Genomic DNA, 20,452 nt, shown 5'->3' with positions numbered 1-20,452 from the left:
TTGATATTGGTGTTGTGTGCTAAATTCTCATGATTCCCATATGTTCCTATGGGGCACCTAAGTCACGCCCTCTACTTCCTGGTTCATGGGGCAGAGGGAGTCAAAAAATGATTATTGGGCTTGAAAATGAGTGATTTTTGGATTTGTGGTGCATAGGTGGAGGTCCACGGTTTCGATTGGTTTAAAAAAAAACCATTCATTTTCAAGCCCAGTAATTATTTTTTGACTGCCTCTGCCCTATGAACCAGGAAGTAGAGAGCGTGACTTAGGTGCCCCATTTAAATTTTAACTTGGGCTACAAGTTTGACATGGCTGCTAGCTTTGCCATGTTTTAATCTGCATTCACACTTCTAAGTACCGTCTTTTTATAAGTGCTGAACGATCGCTAAACAATAATGGCTGGTTGAATGTTGTTAATGGGCCATTAGGCTACATCTCTGGTTGGAATAGCCTTTTACTAGTCACTGACTGGGGGAAAGAACAACTTCAGCTTGACATCAGGTCTAACTGGGGCAATTTTAATGGTAAAAAATATGGATAAATATTCGAATATATTCGAATATCGTTTTTAATTTAGAAACGAACTTCGACTATGATTTTGGGACACAAGTCAAAGCCCTAGTGTGTCTGCTCACAAAAATAGAAAAATTGACAGACACAAGGCTCCGGTCGAAAACTGTATTGCAGACGAAAAGTAACCAAATAAGTCAGTGGTTATAACTGGAGTAACAGATGTTTCGGACCTAGTACTTTTCAATATTTCCAGGCCATTTTCATTGTCCCCAGTAGCCTGGAGACATGAAAAACGGACTAGGTCCGAAAAGTCTGTTGCTCTGTTATCCATTGACTTCTTTTGTTACTTTTCGGCTACAATATATCGTCAACACCAGCCTTGTGTGCGCCCTTTGTTACTTTAGTATGGCAGTAGAGAAAATATTGTATGGTATATGTTGGTGCTGAATCAAACCAGATAACTTAAAGGAAATAATAAATGTCCGCAACACAGTTCGCTGTTCGGTCCAAAACATTGTGCCATCAAATAGTCGGAAACATAAAACAGTGTTGCAGGCATTTAGGGCCGTACTGTTTAGGAGGGGACGTCGTACCATCGTGCCGACGACCCGGGTTCAATTCCGGCCCGAGGTCCCTTAGCCGATCCTTCTCCTCTCCCTCTCCCACTCGTTTCTAGTCACAATTTCACACTGTCATGTCCTAATAAATGCATAAAAAGGCTTTAAAAATAACAAAAAGTGTATTGTATATACCTTGATGAAGACGGCGTAGAGGGCCATCTCTTTGGACTTCTGGTTGACCAGCTCACACAGCAGTTCCAGAGCCACGTCCACCTCTGCAGCCAGACCACTGCACACGTGTGTCACCAGCGACGCCACAACCTCCTGCACAAGAAGTGACATGACAGAAATATGAAGACAGACAGACAGACAGACAGACAGACAGACACCAGTCCACCTCTGCAGTCAGGCCACTGCACATGCGTCACCAAGGACGCCACTACTTCCTTAAGACCAATAACATGGTGGCATCAAAGGCAGACAAAGAGACAGAACAAAACAAAACAAACAAAAAAGCCCATAATAACGACAAAAAAACTAAACAAAAACAAAACACACACACAGAAATGTAACCACTCTTCAGTACCATGCATGAATCACAGCACAAGCCTACTGTAACAGATTTGAATAAAGTAGAAGCACTCTTAGAGCTGTAATTACAACACTAGTAGTATGATATTACTTGGTTAAAACCATGTAATATCATCCTACCAGTGTTGCCATTACATTTTTAAAGAGTACTTCTACTTTACTTACTTTTACATTTAGCTCACACTTTTATCCAAATCGACGTACAGTTATTTACAGGGTATTGGTTTCAGTCCCTGGAGCAGTATAGGGTTAGGTGCCTTGCTCAAGGGCACCTCAGCCATAAAGTGCAGCAGGGAGTGAAAGGGTGAGATTTGAACCTGCAACCCTCTGATCTAAAGCCTATCTCCTTAACCATTGGGCCACGGCTGACCCAACCTTAAACATCTCTGCGCTGTACCTGTTGGCAGTAGGAGTCGAAGGTGGTGAAGGCCTGTTTGTAGAGGTGTCCAGCGAAGGGCACCACACAGACGTCACCGCAGCGCAACAGACTCTGGGCCAGAGCCAAGATGGAGGGGAAGTAACCGCGCATCACCTGCCCAACAACACAGCACAGAGGACAGCACAACCGAGGAGATTATTATAGAGTAGAATGCCACAGAATACACGGTAGTAGGGTATAATAGAATAGAGTGCCACACTTTACTAGACACTGGCGCCAGAAGTACGACATAACAATGTCATAACAGTGTTGCAATGCAGTCATGGATGAGTCATAAACATTCAATGTCATAAACATTGTATGACCGTTGCCATTAAGTGACATTCGCCTATGGTAAAGACAGCCCAATCAATGTCAACTTTTCATTACCATAAAACGTTCATGACACTGACATAATTTTTTATGTCTAGTTCATGACTGTGTCATGACACCGTTTTGACACTGTTATGACAATGGCAGGTCCTGCGTATGACGGCGGTGTGAAGTAAAGTGTTACCGTATATAATATAATATAATATAATATAATTTAATTTAATATAATATAATATAATATAATATAATATAATATAGTGCAATTTAATTTAATTTAATATAATAGAGTCAAGTAGAACAGAATATAATGGGGTATAGTAGAATAGAGTAGAGCAGGATAGAGTAGAAGAATAGAGTAAAAGAGGACACAATTGGGAACAATAGAAAAGACAAAACACAGACTAGTATGCATCAACTGTGCAGTACAGACACAACCACAAACACATCACGCAACACACGCTTCACTAACGAGGAAGAATGCAGAACAGCCAGTCCGCAAGTCAAAACGGCGTGTTATTGACTCAAACACAATTAGTGTCAATCTATTCTGCTTTTTGCATTTGTGATGGATTCTTTTGGCAGCTGGAGAATAGTGACTATGTGGTGTGCACTGTACAAACACAGTGAATTATTACAAGACATCGCCTGTTCAAATAAATGAAGGAAGAAAGTAGTGACATCAGGCTAGAGTCCCTGTTAGAGTTGTTAGAGAGAGTATGAACCAAGTGGGTGTTTTGAAACATTTGTTGAAATGATCAAGGTCAATTGAGATCGCTAACTCCAACGTTTAGAAGAACAGACTGAATATTTTCAATGAGAATATAATGTGCTGTGTACGTGTGATGACATACATTAAAGATTGCAACTTCAAAAATGTCCAAGCACTGACAAATTACTGCCAAAACTCAAACTTGCTCAAAACTTCAAACTGCAAACCTGCTCTCACCTTTGGACTGTTCTATTTGGGTCCACGCACCTACTTATTTCTCTACCCATCTTGAGCGCAACAATATCCTTGCTTCCACTCCTCCATCCCATCATGCCCTTTCCATTATTATCCCCCTTTACTTAGTACTCAAACTGAACATGAGTGCAGTAACTTGCTAATGAAATAACATCACATCAAACTTTTTGCGCCCAACTTTTCCATGTGACATTAGACCTTTGTATCTTCAGAAAATAAATATATTTATATTTTCAAATTATACATATAATTTCTACAGGCTATAAAATAAGTCATTTCCTCATTGTGGAAGTCTCAGGCCCACTAGACTGACCTGCCCGTGACCTCTGAAGGTCTTCTGGAGCAGAGCCTCCTGGATCAACCCGCCGCGAACTTTGACCTTCAGCACTCGCTCTGCCCCTCTGCGGCTCTGGTTGGCATTGGTGGAGTGCAAGATAAACAGCACCAGGAGATCGATGACCTGTCCAAAGGAAACACACACGCACACACGCGCACAGGCACACACACAGGCACACACACACACACACACACACACACACACACACACACACGCACACACGCACACACACGCACACACACACACACAGGCACACACGCCATTGCCAAAACAACTGAGCATACAATACAGGTACAACACACTGAAGAAATCCCAACTGATCCCAGTTTTCCCTTATTAAAATTGAAATAATACAAGTGTAATAGTTTCAAATGGTACAAAGGTGTGGAATGAACAGCAACATCTCAAATAAAAGATACTCAATAAGTGAAAAAATAATGCACTGGTGGTTTGAAATTGCAGTAAATACCTTATGATCTTCGGCTTCTTCAACATTTTCTATTGCCTGCAGAGAGACAAAAGGAACCATCACAACATGCACTCCAATGAAGCACAAAACACTAGCATCTCAATATTTCCGAACACAGCATAACACACTGCCTTGAAGAAAGCACTCATGCTGCGACACAGGGGCATTGTTTTAAATATGTCCATGTAGGAATTGTCAAGACATTTTCATATGGAGTGCCTTAGCCAGATATTTGTTTCTCATTCTCGACTCTGGTTGTGCAATTTTGTAGAAAAAAACGCACTCTCTGGTTTGATTCTTGAATTTTATTTTAGTGGTTAGCATGACAGACAGACGTTTCGTCCTAAGCCTTCTTCAGCGTCTTCGCGAGTGTGACTTTTCTACAAAATATGAATGTTGCTCTTCGCTCGCACCCGAAGACCTTGTAGCACTTTCTGGAAAAAAAGTCTGGTTGTACAACACCTTGGACTAAAGAGCATCCCAACACAAGAAGCCTACAAACCATCGGAATAAGAGCAGGCCATAATCTACAAACTCATGGCATAGTTCAGTATTAGTATCCTATCTCTCTATGTTAAGTCCTACCTTGATCCAGGCCTCAGAGATGATCTTCTGGAATCGGACGGCTGACTTGATGGCGTCCAGCACCAGAGAGACGCTGTCCTGACTACTGCTGCTGCTCGATGGGACACTGGAGGTGCTAAGACCAAAATATCAACACAAGTTAGGCACTTGTAATTTTGTATCATTATCTGAAAATCTTTGTAGTTTGGAAATAAGCTTTTTTTGTTCGAGAACTCAGCCAAGTTATTTATAAACTACTTTTTATTTCAGAACATGGCCATCTGGCTTCTCAGGGGGTTCCATATAGGCCTTGGTAACATATAATAATTTTTAAAAATGGGTACTTTTTTATCCCCATTTACACAACACATAGATGAAAGGAATCTCAATTGCTACGTTAACAGAATTCAACTATGTAATCATTCACTTTTTCCAGGCAAGCATGTTAACGTTTTTAAAAACATCAGATATCTTACATTTTGCTTATTTTTTAGAAATCACCAGTTTTAAATATAGCCGTTTTAGAAAGCAAAAATTGTGAACGAGTAAACAAAAGGACAAAACGGATTTTTTTTAAAGTATGCATTTACAAAAATATCCATACACGCGTAGTAAACAGGACGTGAATTTGAAGGCGTGAAATTGAATAGAAGGCTTTTGAAAGGCTGGTGATGTCAAAATGCTGCTGTTGATATCGGGTAAGGAAGAACCACACACCGATGAGCTCCCTTTCAATCAATTTTTATTTCTGTGACATTTCAGGTCATCACGGCCATGGCCGGATTAACCATATGGGCACACGGCACAGTGCCCAGGGGCATCAAGCATTCCCAGCCGGTGGGGGGCATCACAGGAGAAGAAACTTTTTTTTTTTCATTAATGTTTGTAGACTTAAAATTGTTAAACATGACACTGTTATATACCGTATTCATGTAAAATTCACTATTAAAACAATGTCATAAGAGCAACGATATCATCATTCTGAGCAATAGTGTCCTGTGACAATCATCCCCCCTCCCTCAACCTGTCAGTTGAGCCGTTCCACCTGTCGTGAAATGTATCATGTTTTTAAAAAGCCCGCGGTTGTAGAAAAGAAAAATGGACAGACATCAGTTGAGTGGTTGTGTGAAGAGAAAAGTTTAACAAGAGAAAGACCCCAGGCGTTTAGCCTTGTGACTAGACTTGTGTAGATAATTGGAGTGCGAGGCTGAGGATTTCATGCACTGGATGATGGAGAGGAAGAGATCAGGAAGGAACTCCTTGTGGACGTGCTGTTGGGTGTTTTTGGTGTGCTCAGAAACTGTAAGTCTTGGATATTTCTTGGTTGTGTGTCACCTGTTTACTATTAGGTTGTAGAAGGTTATGATTAATGTCCAGAGATTTCGCCGACGTTTCGTTTAAATGCGTCTTAATGCGCTTGCCGCGCTATAATCGCATGTTAACTTAGCCTACAATTGATGAATTCCTGCCGTGTGAGAGCGTCTAATCAGCAGGTTGGTGTCTATTACCGTAGTGTGTGTAGGCTATACCACGTATGAGTAGGCTACATGGTGTCTCTATTTAGTAATTTCATGTAGGTCTACAGTGTCTAGTTAGCTATTTCCCATGTGTTAGTGTAGCCCATGATTAGTTATGATTTGCCGTTATGTTGCATGCAGTCATAGCCTACGTTTCTAAGGGGCAGTGTTGTTGGGTTTTTTGTTGTTAAATTTTTAGAAACCACAACTTAAGTCACAATTACAACCTCCTTCGTCACAATTACAAGTAGTTTACAGCTGTGAAGCTCAATGCTCATAGACCATAACCTCCCAACTGTGAACTCCACAAACTTCAATATTGTGGACTTGTAGGTTAGGCCTATCATGCCAGAGTAGGCCTATTTTAGATGCCCCACAGTGATTCCTACACATTTCTAAGGATCAATCAGCGTTTCGGTACTAGACCTTCATCAGGCATGGTCTAGTACCGAAACGTCGTTTATTAAAGAAAGAACAGCGAAATGGTCAGTGTGCGGGAGTTTCTTTAAACTATTGCTGAGTGACCCATGGTGCCATCTCCGACGCACCTGCCAGCTGAGGTGTGCGAAAAAAGCCGAAGTTCAAGTTTAAGGATCAATCAAAACATTTTGAATAGCCTACACATTTGAATATGCTGGATCCTGTTCAAATGGATACACTTGAATGTGGAAATAATTGAGTATGGCTGCTTTTAAGATTTTTATTGAGACACTCATGTAGGCCTATTGCATATCGCATAGCCTATTTTGAATAAGACATTTCAATATGCGAGGAAGAAAGACACTGTTTATGTGTACTTTTGCTTATTGCTTATGCTTAGGGCTACATGCTATGGGTTACTGAAGGCACGGGCAAGGTGCATGCGTGTGCGTCTGTGCGGGCGCGCGCACGTGTGTGTGTGGTTTTTTTTTGGGGGGGGGTGGGGCACTTGAGGTTTAGTGCCCAGGGGCATCCCATTGCCTTAATCCGGCCCTGATCACAGCCCTTCATAAAAATGGATTAAAAGGGAGCTCATCGGTGTGTGGTTCCTCCTTACCTTACATTCATCTTTTTATGCTTTGAGCCTGCAACTGGCTAAAAGAATTTGGATCTGCCTGATGTCTGACTGGGATACATGCTGCCATTGGCCTCACCTTGTTGCCTTGTTCCTGGAGCTGCTCTGAGACAATATGTTGGTTGGCAGACACGCCTCCAACTCCAGCTTCTTGCGCAGGTCTGTCACCACCTGACCACCACACAAACACAGACACACACACACACACACACACACACACACACACACACACACAGACACAGACACAGACACACATATTGTTCAGGCCCACCTGTACTTCGACAGCAAAAGTAAAATCATGATGACATGCGGAACACTGTCTGAAATTCCCCTGAAGGTGTTCCATGATTAAGCAATAAGCCAAGAGAGGCCGTGGATTGTGCTCAATTGATAACGGCCCAGGGGAGTGGGGCACGACGCGAAGCGGAGTTATTAATTGGCCGTTATCAATTGAGCACAATCCACGGACTCAAGTGGCTTATTGCTTATCTAACACTGTTACACTTAATCGCTGACCAAATTTCTTTAAAAACGCTTTAATAACAATTAATTTGATCCATTGCGGTTGAGGAAGTGATTGTGGTTACCCCGGCAACGTTACTCGGCGTGCGTGCGTGGCGCTGCCAGACACACACTCGCCACAAAAAACTCAACAAGGAGGCGATTAACACCGCAGGAATGAAATGTCTTTGCAATCACACTGATACCCCAACCACAGATGGTGCAAAGATGTGCTCTTCTTGCAGACTCCCTACCCCAACTGCAAAATATTCTCGTTACCGACGTAGCTGTGCTTGGTCTAACTTGGACGCGCATACAATCCTCAGGTGGAAGGTGTAGGTTTACGCTCGATTGACCACAGCTATCAGCCAATCAGAATCGAGAAGCGGACCGCACAGTGTTAGATACCTATTCCATGAATGTTCAATGAATCAGTCAACACTAAAGTTAGTCATCACTAAATCACACAATCACTATCTCTTTGTATACACTATATTATCAACACAGTATTCGCTTACCCATCCAAATGATCAGAATCGGGTGTCCTATTCACTTGGCATGGCCACAGATGTATGAAGTCAAGCACCTAGGTATGTCTAGGCAGGTAAGCGAATACTTTTGGTATAGTGTTTGTCTCTTTCTCATACACTACAGTGTGTGTGTTTGTGTGTGTGTGTGTGTGTGTGTGTGTGTGTGTGTGTGTGTGTGTGTGTGTGTGTCTGCTGACCTCGCTTGCATCATTTGTAGAGATGGAGTGCAGGATGAATTTCACCACCACCGCCAGGTCCTCCAGCTGCACTGCTGACAGAGTGGTCATCACAGCTCTTCGCACCTGTTACAACACACACACACACACACACACACACACACACACACACACACACACACACACAGACACCCAACAAGCACACAGACACCCAACAAGCACACAGACACCCAACACGCACACACCCACGCACACAGAGTACCAATCACAAACCTACTTAATTATAATAATTGTGTAAAATTACACTGGTGGGTACACATACAAGCTATACCAGCTCTGTGGGTAGGCCCTGAAGCTGTGCAAGAATTGCTTACCGTGTTGGATTCTTATTACCACAAACTGACTATTCACTAAGCATTGCGGTGGTGGGAGCCAGTGTGCGCAGGCCTTTAGAGTCCACAGACTATTACCGTGTAGCCTCCGCACAGTTAGCTTTGAGGACCGAGGTGAGGACAGTAAGGGGGTTGGGGTGTAGGGCAGTGTTTCCCAACCTTTTTTTTGTCCTGCGTAGCCCCTAAGCCATTTTGTCATATTACAAGTACCTCTCTCACTTATGCTCTATATCTGTTCCTCTATCCCAGTGTGACACACTCGATATACTTGTTATTTTTACATTTTTAGATATACCCCCTGAGGTGTGATTGCATAGCCCTAGTGGTACACATACCGCTGGTTGGTAAATACTGGTGTATGGGGACCATGGGGGAGAGGGGGTTACCTCAGACAGGAGGTCGGTGGTGAGGTTAAGGCTGGACAGGGCATCCAGGATGGGCACCGTCAGCTGGGTGTTCTCCCTCAACAGTGAGCTGCAGAGGCAGAGGTCAGAGGTCCCATTAGCATAGAGATGCAGCAAACATGGACACTTCATTACACTGTTGGTGACTTATTAATAATCAGTCCAACGAAACAAGGAGAGGAGAGGTTGTGACTTCAAAGGGAAAAAATTGGATGGTAAAAAAGTATCCACCCAGTGAAGTTACGCTCCTTGGTCATTTGCAACGACTGTGATTAAGGCCTGTGAAAATTTACTGAAACACCACTATACACTCACTCACTTTGTCTTTGTAGGGCAGATCACTTCTACTCACTTGAGCTCCCTGGCGATGTCTCCATGCTGTGAATCCTCCAGTATCTCCGGCAGACTGGTGATGATGTCACGCTGCACCTCCAGCGACGCCACAGACACCAGCTGCATCAGCTTGTTAGGCAAATCCTGAAATTACACCACAGATGCACGCAACAAGGGTGTTCACACTCAATAACACACATACAACACTGTTGTTAATGTGCATGTAGACACACGCAAGCATGACAGTGTTTGCACTCAATAACACACACACACACACACAACTGTTGGTGACGCTCAATAACACACAGGGCTTTGTTGAAACAGCTGCTAATGAGATGGTGCAGTATGGTGGTTTTGGTGTAGGAAAAGTGGAGGAGACGCGCTCACATTATCGTTATCATGATTCTAACAGTTTTTAACTGGGTGCTGAATCTCACATAAAACATATATAAACTAGAAATGCACTCAGAAAATGCAGACCTCCGCCAAGGAAGCTGTTTGATAGAACATTTCATTATGTTGCACCCTATTTTTGTGTTTCTACCTCATTTTTGTGGAGTTAGAAACTGGAATGTCAAAATTCGCCCTATCCCGCAATGGTGAAGAATCTTTTAAAAATTTCCTAGATCCAGATCTTGAAATTCAATCACTTGTTCCTTTTGTCATTTCCAACAACGCCACAAAATTTCAGCAAAATCTGTGCATAACTTTGAGTTATCCTGCTGACAGCCAGGCAAACAGACAGACAAACAACAATGGGATCGAAAACATAACCTGCTTGGCGGAGGTAATGAAGAAAGTGAAAGACAGCACTCTTCAGATAAACAAAGAAAAATCGGTAACACTTTACTTGACGCCGGCATCATATGTATGACATAACTGTGTCATAACATTGTCATAATGCAGTCATGCATGCGTCACAAACATTGTATGACTTTGTCTTTCAGTGAAATTCGGGGGTTTGAACAGGACTGGCCATGCACGCCGACACTGACAGTGTGAAAGGCAGAGAAAAACACACCGGCCAAAAGCAGAAAGACCGCGTTCGTCCTGCGTCCGTTCCATTCGGCTTTGGTATGTTTGACCCCTAACTCATTCATGACACTATTATGACACTGTTATGACACTTATGTCATACGTATGACGCCGGCGTCAAGTAAAGTGTAACCGGAAAATCGTATGAGTGCTGTCCTTCACTTCCTTCATTTATTTGGTTTTGGTGTATGACATCACATCTGCATATGCGCTACTGTGGTGTCCAGGATCGTGAATAACTGACAGAGTACCTCTGTAATGCTTTGCGCAAGCCCAACAGCCTACCTGCACATCTGCAACTTGTTGATGCCCTCTTTTGAAAGTTGCTTTACACTTATACACGTTTCAGTCTTCGATCATCATCAGATACATTTTCCTGACGGTCTACAACTGTAAGGTTGTGAATGTTACTGTGAATTGGCCAGTGTGCGGGTGTTTTATAGTGTTTTCCGATTAGCGACCTATGGGTCCCTATGCCGCCAGAGTAAGTGTGCAAAAAAACATCACAAGCTGTAAGTTGTTGTAGATAAAAGTGTCTGCTAAATGTAATGTCATATAGTGAAATAACATACTGCGCCATCGATGATCCTGTCGAGCCACTTGAGTTGGTTCATAATGATGCGAGGGATGTTCAGGCCATCTTCACCCACACTGGCAATAATAACAGTCATTGCGACACAAGATTTAAAACACAGCATTATCTTAATCATGGGTTTTACTTTTTACTCACTAAAAGAGTCTAAATAAAACTCTAAGCAAAAATGTCTGTATGCTTACCCTTCGAGCATGAACTCTGGGAGTTTCTCAAATAGAACATCAATGACCCGGGTCTGGTGAAAGAAAAGGGAAATTACACTTGGTTTGATGAAGACAATCACTGTTAGGTCAGTTAAAAAAGCAAATACAGTAGTATAGTGGAAAAAGTACCTGTAGCATCTCAATGCCCAGCAACATTCGCATCAGACTCTCCTGATACGATACCGAACTATGGGGTAAAAAACACAAAGAGAGCACACCTTGAATTGTATTGCAATACTTGCCTTCCTGGGTGCTTTACACATTATGAAATTGAATAGTCAATATAGGGCTGTGTGTTAATATTGATGTTCATGTTTCAAAATATCAAAACGTGCTTGAAGTGATGCCAGTGTAGTCAGGGAGAGACTACTGCACGGGCCTATTGGGTTCCTGAGTCCGTTCCTGAGTGTTGTGTGTCAAACTAAAGTTCTCAGGACTTTAAATGTGTTCTCTCACTTTGAGTCTTCATCACTTTGGCGTGGAACGCATGGCAGAAGACAATTTCTAAAACTCTGTGGATCTTCGATGTGAGATTCCAATCCCGTGATAAACTCTTGAATAATCTGTAAACACCAAATATGCAGGATTACATACCAAATTACCAGTTACACAGTAATGAATACTAGTCCATGAGCAATGTTCTTGCACTATTCTCACAGAACTTTAGAACACCGAGAACACACAGAGAATCTTTGCTTTTACTTACTTCAGGATATCTGGCATTCTTTTTCAGGTTTTGCTGCAATCGCTTTTGGAAGACAACTTGGTCCACACCTAAAATGGAAACACACACACACACACACACACACACACACACACACACACTTAGGTCTACTGTGAATGTTGTGCCACAGTCAAATTGCTTAAAGGAAAAGGCATCCATGCAATTAGGTATGAGATCATCATGATATCACCATGTTATCATATCATATATAATTAGCAGCAATTACCAATCTCGTTTGATGTGCTGTCTTGTTTCAGGGTGACACCAGACTCTCGTAAAAGCTGCACAAATACTGATTCATCATTGGCCACAGGCACTGAAGACTTGGCTGACCGACCCTTCTTTGCTTCTGGAAATATGAACAAGACAGGGTCATGGATTTTGTCCTAACTTCTCTATACGCGTAATAAATAATAGTGTGAAATGGCAAGCAGGACAATTGGCCTACACAGTTACGAATGACGACTATGCATGGTTTACTTACTTGGTGCGTCAAGCACTGCAGAGCTGCTGTCCGTCTTCTTGTCAACATTGGACCTCTTCTTCTTACGCATCATGTTGTGGCCCAAATAAGGTATAAAGCGGCTGAAAAGTGTCTGGTTGTTGACTATGTTACTGTCACTCCAATTTCAAAACAATCACCCACTTACTTGTTCAACTACCACAACTACGCTAGGCTAAACTGTTCACAACAAGCCTTGTTTAGCAAGTGTTCAGCTGTCCTAACAGAACTTCTTGTTAGAAATGAACTGTATTCGCGCAGTAGGCAATATTAGGCCCACATTTCTCTATATGACGTTATGGTAATGAGCAATTTAAGAAAACAAACAACTTCAACAAGTGCCCTACTCTCCAGTAAGCTAAATACAATTTTCACTGAGAACACTGTTGGGAGGAACTTGGAAGACTGGCTTCCTGGTTGTTCCCGCGCGGATGGTTTGGACATAAGGGACCGTCTGCAAATTCTTCACTTCAGGTCCAGATGAACTTCGTGGTTGTTAGTGATGAATACACGAATCATGTATGTTTTCGTCTGTTCATAATTTGATCCCACTCTCCGCATTAATATTAATGGTCTTTGGTATTTCAATTTTTGTAGAAAACTCATTGCACAGATTAGACTATGTACATTTCACACAGGACACCCTGTCTAATATGTTTGCTTTGCTTGTTGTGTTAAGCCACAGGCACTGACGTGTATAGTATAACTGGACTGCGGAGTTCGATAGAACTCCATTCAACGGTTTTGAAGCAACCGCGGCTGATTTACTTCCGCCCCAAAAATGCGGAAATATAATAATCACCTTGACAACGTTGAGCTACATTGCTGATAGGTCGACATCGCCGGCCAATCCACAAACAGACACTTCAAGACATGTCCCGCCCCTCCCACCCGAATATGACATGGCGTCCCCAGCAGAAATATTGAACCCACTTTTCAGCTGTGGAACTGGTCGACACAGAAACCCTTGATTGTCATAAAAACAGCAACACAAGTTCAAATGGAACTGGTGATCGGTAAGTATGGCAAATATACCATGCTATTAATAAAATGATACTTTGGGTTAACGAAACCTTGAAGAGCTTGTTATGATGACCATAATAATTTTAGCTTAGCATCTAACGTGAGCCAGCCGAGTGGCGAAAGACCTAGCTTACTATAAGTTACTTCACCACGTTGTAATGTAGCCGCAATTAAAGATAAATGGGAAGTTAGGCTACAAACAGAGCTGTACACAGAACATGCAGATGTGTCTTTGGGGTCGGCGTACCGTTTGGCAAAACATAATCCATGTCAGCAATACTCAGTATCAACATTGCTTTTGTATGAGAGCTCAGAATGCTCCAATTTTCATGTTGTACATTTGCGTAAAATATTGTTTGGTTTGTGTCTGCCACACCAAGCTAATCCTCTACGGACATTTGTAAATAACTTTGAATGTTTGGGCATCAAATGACATGCAAAACCTTTCCGTATGACAGACAAACCATGGACGCTGAAAAAAGGCTCCTCGACGCCAAGCTGTCATCCGGAAGATTGAAGATGAAGATTGCCGTGTCGAGCAGTCATCATGACCATTTTTTTGCTGATCCCCCCCAGTTTTTGAAAAGATTTAGAATACAAAATCACTCTTAGAAGTAGACGGTATGGTAAACAAACCAAAGTTAACACCTTTCAGTTAGTAAAACATAGCTGGCCTACAGTAGGCTATGACTAAACATCTGGGTGTTTTGTATGCTTGACATAAAGATTAAAATGAAATATTCACCCTTATGTTCAGCTTTTTAAACTTGCAAATCATGGAGTGGACATTCTTCCCCAAGCTTGTAAGAAATGCATTACTTCAATCACACAGTGTCTCCCAACTTCTTTTTTGTCTCATGTACCCCCTAAGCATTTTTGTCATACCATGAGTACCCCCTCCCTCATGCTCTAGTCTACTGTATATCTTCCTCTATCCCAGTGGTTCCCAACCTTTTTCTTCAGGGACCCATATTTTTACCATTGTAAGCTTTGGTGACCCAATCATGCCAGCGCCCACGCGAGAGGGAGTCCCAGGCGAGAGGGAGTCATGCGGAAACTCATTAGAAAATTGTATTCCTCAATTTGTCTTCAGTCAAATATAGAATGACTGTTTAATGTGTCGCTTACATTTTGTTGCCTCTATGCATATATCAGTTTAAAAGCTTTACTTTGTCACATATTCAACATGGGCTATATGGTATTAAAACGAAACCCCTTAAAATCAAGAGGGCTTCGCGACCCACTGTGGATCTTTGGCGACCCATAAGTTGGGTCCCGACCCATAGGTTAGGAACCACTGCTCTATCCCAATATGATTATGCTCCATACATTTCTTTTTATTGATACCTGCCAATGCATGTACCACCTGCATTGTGTTCACGTACCCCTAGTGGTACATGTACCCCTGGTTGGGAAACACCGATCTAAACAGTTGTTACAATAGTGTGTTAACCAATATTACAAATTAAACAAAATGTGCGGGCTGCTGTATATAAGCATTTATTAACTGTGTTTCATAATTGCAATGGTTTTTGAAGCTGGTTCTGCATATCGGATCCTCTGTGGTGGTAGGATGCAGGGCAGTAGCGTAACTGTGCACATCTTCAGCTGTAACGATAAAATACAAATCTATTTTTAAAAAATAATTAATGTAACATTAACATAATTGAAGCATATCACTGGTATATATAGAGTAACTATAAACATTTCAGTGTCTACAAATGTCTACATTTGTTTAAAAAGGAAAAACCCATGAACATCCTTCTCAAAAAAGTTTTGGGTGCAGGACTAACAAAGTCAAATGACAACTGAAAATTAAGTCTGCTCACCAAGCTCCTGTTTTACTTATTTAATGTGATGAGCTTGAAGTGCAGACTTCATTTTTAGTTTTCAAATGTCTTTATTGTCCCATTACATCTGCAGAAATATGGGGGTGTACACTCACTTGTGTAATACACTATAGATGTAAACAGAGACGTTGTCCAAGTCCTTGGTCATGTGATACCTGCTGCAGTGTACTCCACGTCTTCAGACCGCTCCGCTGTAAATAAAATAATGGCATATGAAGTGTGATGAGAATACGTCACCGTTTGATACACCAACAACTTAGGTTCATGGGAAGAAAACACAATAGATAAGGAGATGGGCTGCTCATGTTTCAAAGCATGCTGCCTAATCAGTGAAAATCATGGGGTGGTAGTTTCATGGTGTGGGCATGCATATCTGTCAATAGAATTGGTACCCTTGTAATTATTGAAGATAGTGGCTACAGACCAGAGATGGGACCAAGTCACTAATTTGCAAGTCGCAAGTAAGTCTCAAGTCCTTCCAATCAAGTCCGAGTCAAGTCACAAGTTACGACACATTTGACCAAGTCAAGTCCAAGTCCAAGTCGTGCCAAAGCCAAGTCAAGTCCAAGTCCAAGTCTTATTTTTTCCAAGTCATTAACAAGTCACCTTGTATTCTATGTGCAATATTGACAATTACCTTTGGTCATAAATTCATTACCTCTCCACACTGCTTTGCATGTCCCCCTTCGCCAGTCATGTCCCGAAAATCGACCATGGTATACTATGATTTCATTTTTTTGAGTATTGTCCGACATTGGTTTTTGGTTTATAGGTTTAACTATAAATTGAACCATGGTTTTACTCAGAAAACTAACCATGCTTTTACCACAGTTTATAATTATTCATTAAATTACTTTTATCTTTTATCCAACGCACATATTGGTGACAGTCCTTTGAGCAATGTGGGGTTAGGTGCCTTGCTCAAGGGCACTTCAGTCATGGATGGAGATGTAGGGAGAGGTGGGTTTAAGGGTGGGATTCAAACCTGCAACTCTGTGATCTTCAGCCCAACTCCCTAACCATTACAGCACGGCTGCAGACAAGCTTTCATGTTTGTTTGGGTGACCATGCAACCCACAATTGATCATATATTTTTAGCATGGTTTTTGACTATGGTTGAAGGTAAATCATTTATTTTTTCTTTCTTTCATGCATTTTTTTCACACACAAAATGCAAAAAAAATAATATATTCATTGACTTGGAGCACAATTGCAAGTCATTGCAAGCTAAAACTGTCAAGTCGAGTCAAGTCTCAAGTCAATAGCATACAAGTCGAGTCAAGTCACAAGTCACTCCTAATATTGGCAAGTCAAGTCTCAAGTCGAGTCATTTGTGTTTCAAGTCACACGTCAGTCCGAGTCACAAGTCACAAGTCCACATCTCTGCTACTGACAAAATGCTAAGAGTTTACTACGCTTGATGTATACTTTTATCCAGTCCAATTACTTTTTGTCCCTTCAAATTGGGAGGCACATGTAAAAATAAGTGATAAGCTTTGGATGAAAGCATTGGCTGAGTGTAGTGTAATGTTACATACCGGGTACTATATAGTATCATAGATGGCAGCAGGCTGGTCGGGTCCTCAGTTGTGCACTGGCAACAGTGGCTGGTCCTTGTCCGTGTCTCTATGGGGCCTCTTCTCAGGTCGGAGTGACAATCCTTGATGATGTTGACTATGGTGAGACCTGCTGGCGTGTAGCCTACTGTACATTTTCAGACATCTGTAAAGAAAATGATGACAAACGAAGGGTGATGAGAACAACATATATTTCATTACTCACAAGCAGGTAATTGGAGTGCTTCTGGGTCTTCACCTTTTTTCCTTGGTGCTCATCAGTGTAGAGGCTCTCAAACTTGGTCCAGGAAGACAGATGCTGAGGCACTCAAGGTTGCAATTCTTTTAAAAAAAAACTTTTTTATTTGGCTACAATGCCTACGCGTTTCGGCCCTCATGGCCTTCTTCAGGGCGTATCAAGGATACAAGCTTGATACGCCCTGAAGAAGGCCATAAGGGCCGAAACGCGTAGGCATTGTAGCCAAATAAAAAAGTAAAAAAATTGCAACCTTGAGTGCCTCAGCATCTGTCTTCCTGGACTATATTTCATTACTATTTTATTACTAATATATAAACACATGCAGAGTAAGCAGATGATGGTGTTAGCTTTACATTGGAAGGTCTCTGGTCTTAACTCAGGAGCATACTTTAAGGATTTGAAACTTTAGCCTACTTACCTGACAGTGAGTCCTGGCTCTGTTTTCCAGGTGAAGTGTGGTTTGTTGTTTGCCTACAGAATGAAACCATGTCACATGAGGATGGGGAAATGTTTACTACACAATGCACTCGTCAGTAGGCCTACAAGTAAACATTAATGACACAATTTGCATTACACTATGTACTCGTCACTCAGTACAGTCAACATTAATGACGCAATTTGCATACTGAAAACGAACGTACCAATGACCATCATTTCATCACCAACTAGCAATTTGGCAACACAGAAACAAACAATATTTAACAGTTGACGGAGGAACACAGCTAGACTACGTTGCTTTTCCGATGTGGCCACTGGCCAGCATAGTGCCAGAATATCTTGATGTAAGGACTTGGCTACGGTACGGAAGGAGGGAATTACACCTGACGCACGCCAAACAGACACATTTTGCTTTCAAAAGCAATGGCATTCAAATTATAATTAAGTTACTTGACAAGCCGACAGATCATCAAACACTGAAAGATCAGCATGCTGCCTTGGGCTAATAACAAGCTAGCATTGTCGTACGTGTTTGTTTAACAAAGCTCAGTCATTTTGGTCAATCAGCCACGTATATACATGTTTTTATTTTACTTACCAAAACTGCAGAGGTCCTTACAGAGTACGGAGAAGTACATCCAAAAGTACAACAACGCATATTTGTGGGGAAAGTGTACCAAAATTAAATAACCCATCGCAGTAATGAAGCTGTTGAAAGCAGAGCTGGTTGAAAGTAATGCAGCAGGGAGGGAGGGGGCTTCCCCTGGAGACGCCGCGAGACTCGCCCTTCTCCTTGACAACGGCCTGCCTGTCAATCAAAACAATAATTCTAAAGAATGGCAACTGCCAATCAACCCAAATAGCCATGCTCATTGGTTATTTAAACTATTTTAATAGCTTTCTTAAATAAAGGGTCAGCCCGAAAAAAATATCTGGGTTGTTTGGGAGGGAGGGGAGACTACCGTTTTAACGAAACAGTGCCGACTCGGCAAGAATTGCCTAGGAACTATATGGCTTCAAGTCCACCATAGAGATCAATGGAAAAAGGCGCTCTACTTCCTTCTTCCGCCCAAAAATCGTCCCATGTCCCGCCCCCAGCCGTTGCTTCACAACACATCGAACATCCGCAGTCCAGTTATACTATACACGTCAGTGGCCACAGGTAGTATACTATATTTTACACGTTCCCTGGCATTAACAGAACAAGTGACAACTGCTACAGCAGCACAGCCCTTTCTTCCTAGAAAAAAAAATCTGTGACAGTAGCAGAACTGGACCAGAGCCATCTATAGGCTACAAACACCTTGGACAACCCAGAGCCGTAGATACATAATTTGTGGTTCAGGTTCTTGGACAACCACTTGTTTACGGGGAGGTGTTCAGTTTTTGGCCCGCCCCTCGGTCCCCTTAAAGCGGCCCCTGACACTTCCTCCTTCAGTCCGCGCGTGGAATTTTTTAGGTGCGCTCCTCTTCTTCCGTGCGTCAAGTTTGGAACTATCCGCGCCGTCCTCGCCATGGCCGCACTGAAAAGTCTCTATGAGGCTTCTGCCAAGTTACTTACAGGGGAGGCATTTAATTTCTCCTCGCTTAAAGGCAAAGTCGTCCTCATCGAGAACGTTGCGTCTCTATGAGGTACGACAACCAGGGATTACACCCAGATGAATGAGCTCCACGAGAAGTACTCCTCGAAGGGGCTCGTTGTTCTGGGAGTTCCCTGCAATCAGTTTGGACATCAGGTGAGTTTCCTATTGTGCTTTTATTACAGAGTTGTATGAAGTAGAAGTCTAGCAGATGTTTTACAACATTACCACGTTTAAACCATATCATACCACTATTGCAAACAGCCTAGGCCTCAAATACTATGAGTGGGATGTTTAAGCCTGATGAGTTACGACTTTGTATGCCTATATGGCATACATCGGCGTATTCTTTCAGACTCGCTGTTTCAATGTATCAAATTGTGTCCATTGGTCACGGGGGCGCAAGTGATGACGGCTTGCCGTTTTGTCCCCGTCACAGGAGAACTGCAAGAATGAAGAAATCCTGATGTCGCTGAAATATGTCCGTCCAGGAAACGGCTTCGAGCCAAAATTCCATCTCCTTGAGAAGGTTGACGTAAACGGAAAGGATGCACACCCGTTGTTTGTGTATCTCAAAGACAAGATCCCTTTCCCCAGCGACGAGTCGATGTCCTTCATGACCGACCCAAAGAACATCATTTGGAGTCCCGTCAATAGGAATGACATCGCTTGGAATTTCGAGAAGTTCCTCATTGGTCCGGACGGGGAGCCTTTCAAACGCTACGGCCGGAGATTCCTGACGAGCAACATCGAGGCGGATATAAAGAAGCTCCTCAACATTGCAAACTAGTACGTCCAGGCACTGACACAAATGCCATGCCCGCGGTCGGCATGTCACCTGTGCTTCTTCGCGATGTGCCTGTGTCTTGACTTTTACTTTATGAAGGTATCCCTATAAACACACGTGTGGGGGACACCAGATGCCATGTAAAAGACTTGACTTGACAGTTGCACCGCCTGTCGATAGCACTGTTGTTCTGCTGATCAAATAAATTTATTTTTTACATGAATCATTTGGACCCATCTGCTTT

The 20,452-nt window shown here is 42.3% G+C and overlaps 2 protein-coding genes and 1 long non-coding RNA gene across 3 annotated transcripts in view; 1 reads left to right on the top strand and 2 right to left on the bottom strand.

Annotated features, from left to right (window-relative positions):
- Positions 1-13,375, bottom strand: part of fancd2 (FA complementation group D2) — a 38,466-nt gene extending 25,091 nt beyond the window's left edge. The window contains exons 1-16 of the mRNA XM_063216092.1: positions 12,698-13,375; positions 12,440-12,562; positions 12,196-12,263; positions 11,946-12,052; positions 11,619-11,676; positions 11,469-11,521; positions 11,264-11,342; positions 9,676-9,800; positions 9,306-9,393; positions 8,549-8,653; positions 7,400-7,491; positions 4,771-4,885; positions 4,186-4,221; positions 3,693-3,839; positions 2,062-2,196; positions 1,266-1,397 (exon numbers count right to left, since the gene is read on the bottom strand). Coding sequence (XP_063072162.1) covers positions 1,266-1,397; positions 2,062-2,196; positions 3,693-3,839; positions 4,186-4,221; positions 4,771-4,885; positions 7,400-7,491; positions 8,549-8,653; positions 9,306-9,393; positions 9,676-9,800; positions 11,264-11,342; positions 11,469-11,521; positions 11,619-11,676; positions 11,946-12,052; positions 12,196-12,263; positions 12,440-12,562; positions 12,698-12,770 — 1,536 coding nt within the window. The 5' untranslated portion in view covers positions 12,771-13,375. The remainder of the gene's footprint in view (positions 1-1,265; positions 1,398-2,061; positions 2,197-3,692; positions 3,840-4,185; positions 4,222-4,770; positions 4,886-7,399; positions 7,492-8,548; positions 8,654-9,305; positions 9,394-9,675; positions 9,801-11,263; positions 11,343-11,468; positions 11,522-11,618; positions 11,677-11,945; positions 12,053-12,195; positions 12,264-12,439; positions 12,563-12,697) is intronic.
- A 3,591-nt stretch (positions 13,376-16,966) lies between these two features.
- On the bottom strand, positions 16,967-18,709 carry LOC134463416 (uncharacterized). The gene is made up of 3 exons (XR_010037752.1): positions 18,440-18,709; positions 17,822-17,874; positions 16,967-17,310 (listed from the first exon to the last, which is right to left on the bottom strand). It is a non-coding gene; the product is annotated as an uncharacterized LOC134463416 (long non-coding RNA).
- A 558-nt stretch (positions 18,710-19,267) lies between these two features.
- gpx1b (glutathione peroxidase 1b) lies at positions 19,268-20,431 on the top strand. The gene is made up of 2 exons (XM_063216096.1): positions 19,268-19,577; positions 19,861-20,431. Exons 1-2 carry the CDS (start codon positions 19,356-19,358, stop codon positions 20,209-20,211), a joined length of 573 nt encoding a protein of 190 aa, XP_063072166.1. The 5' UTR covers positions 19,268-19,355; the 3' UTR covers positions 20,212-20,431.
- Positions 20,432-20,452: the final 21 nt, after the last annotated feature.

The sequence above is a fragment of the Engraulis encrasicolus genome, chromosome 14, assembly GCF_034702125.1.
Source record: "Engraulis encrasicolus isolate BLACKSEA-1 chromosome 14, IST_EnEncr_1.0, whole genome shotgun sequence".
Taxonomy (NCBI): Eukaryota; Metazoa; Chordata; class Actinopteri; order Clupeiformes; family Engraulidae; genus Engraulis; species Engraulis encrasicolus.
Note: the sequence above shows the minus strand (reverse complement) of the source record. Positions and strands in the feature narration are given on the sequence as shown.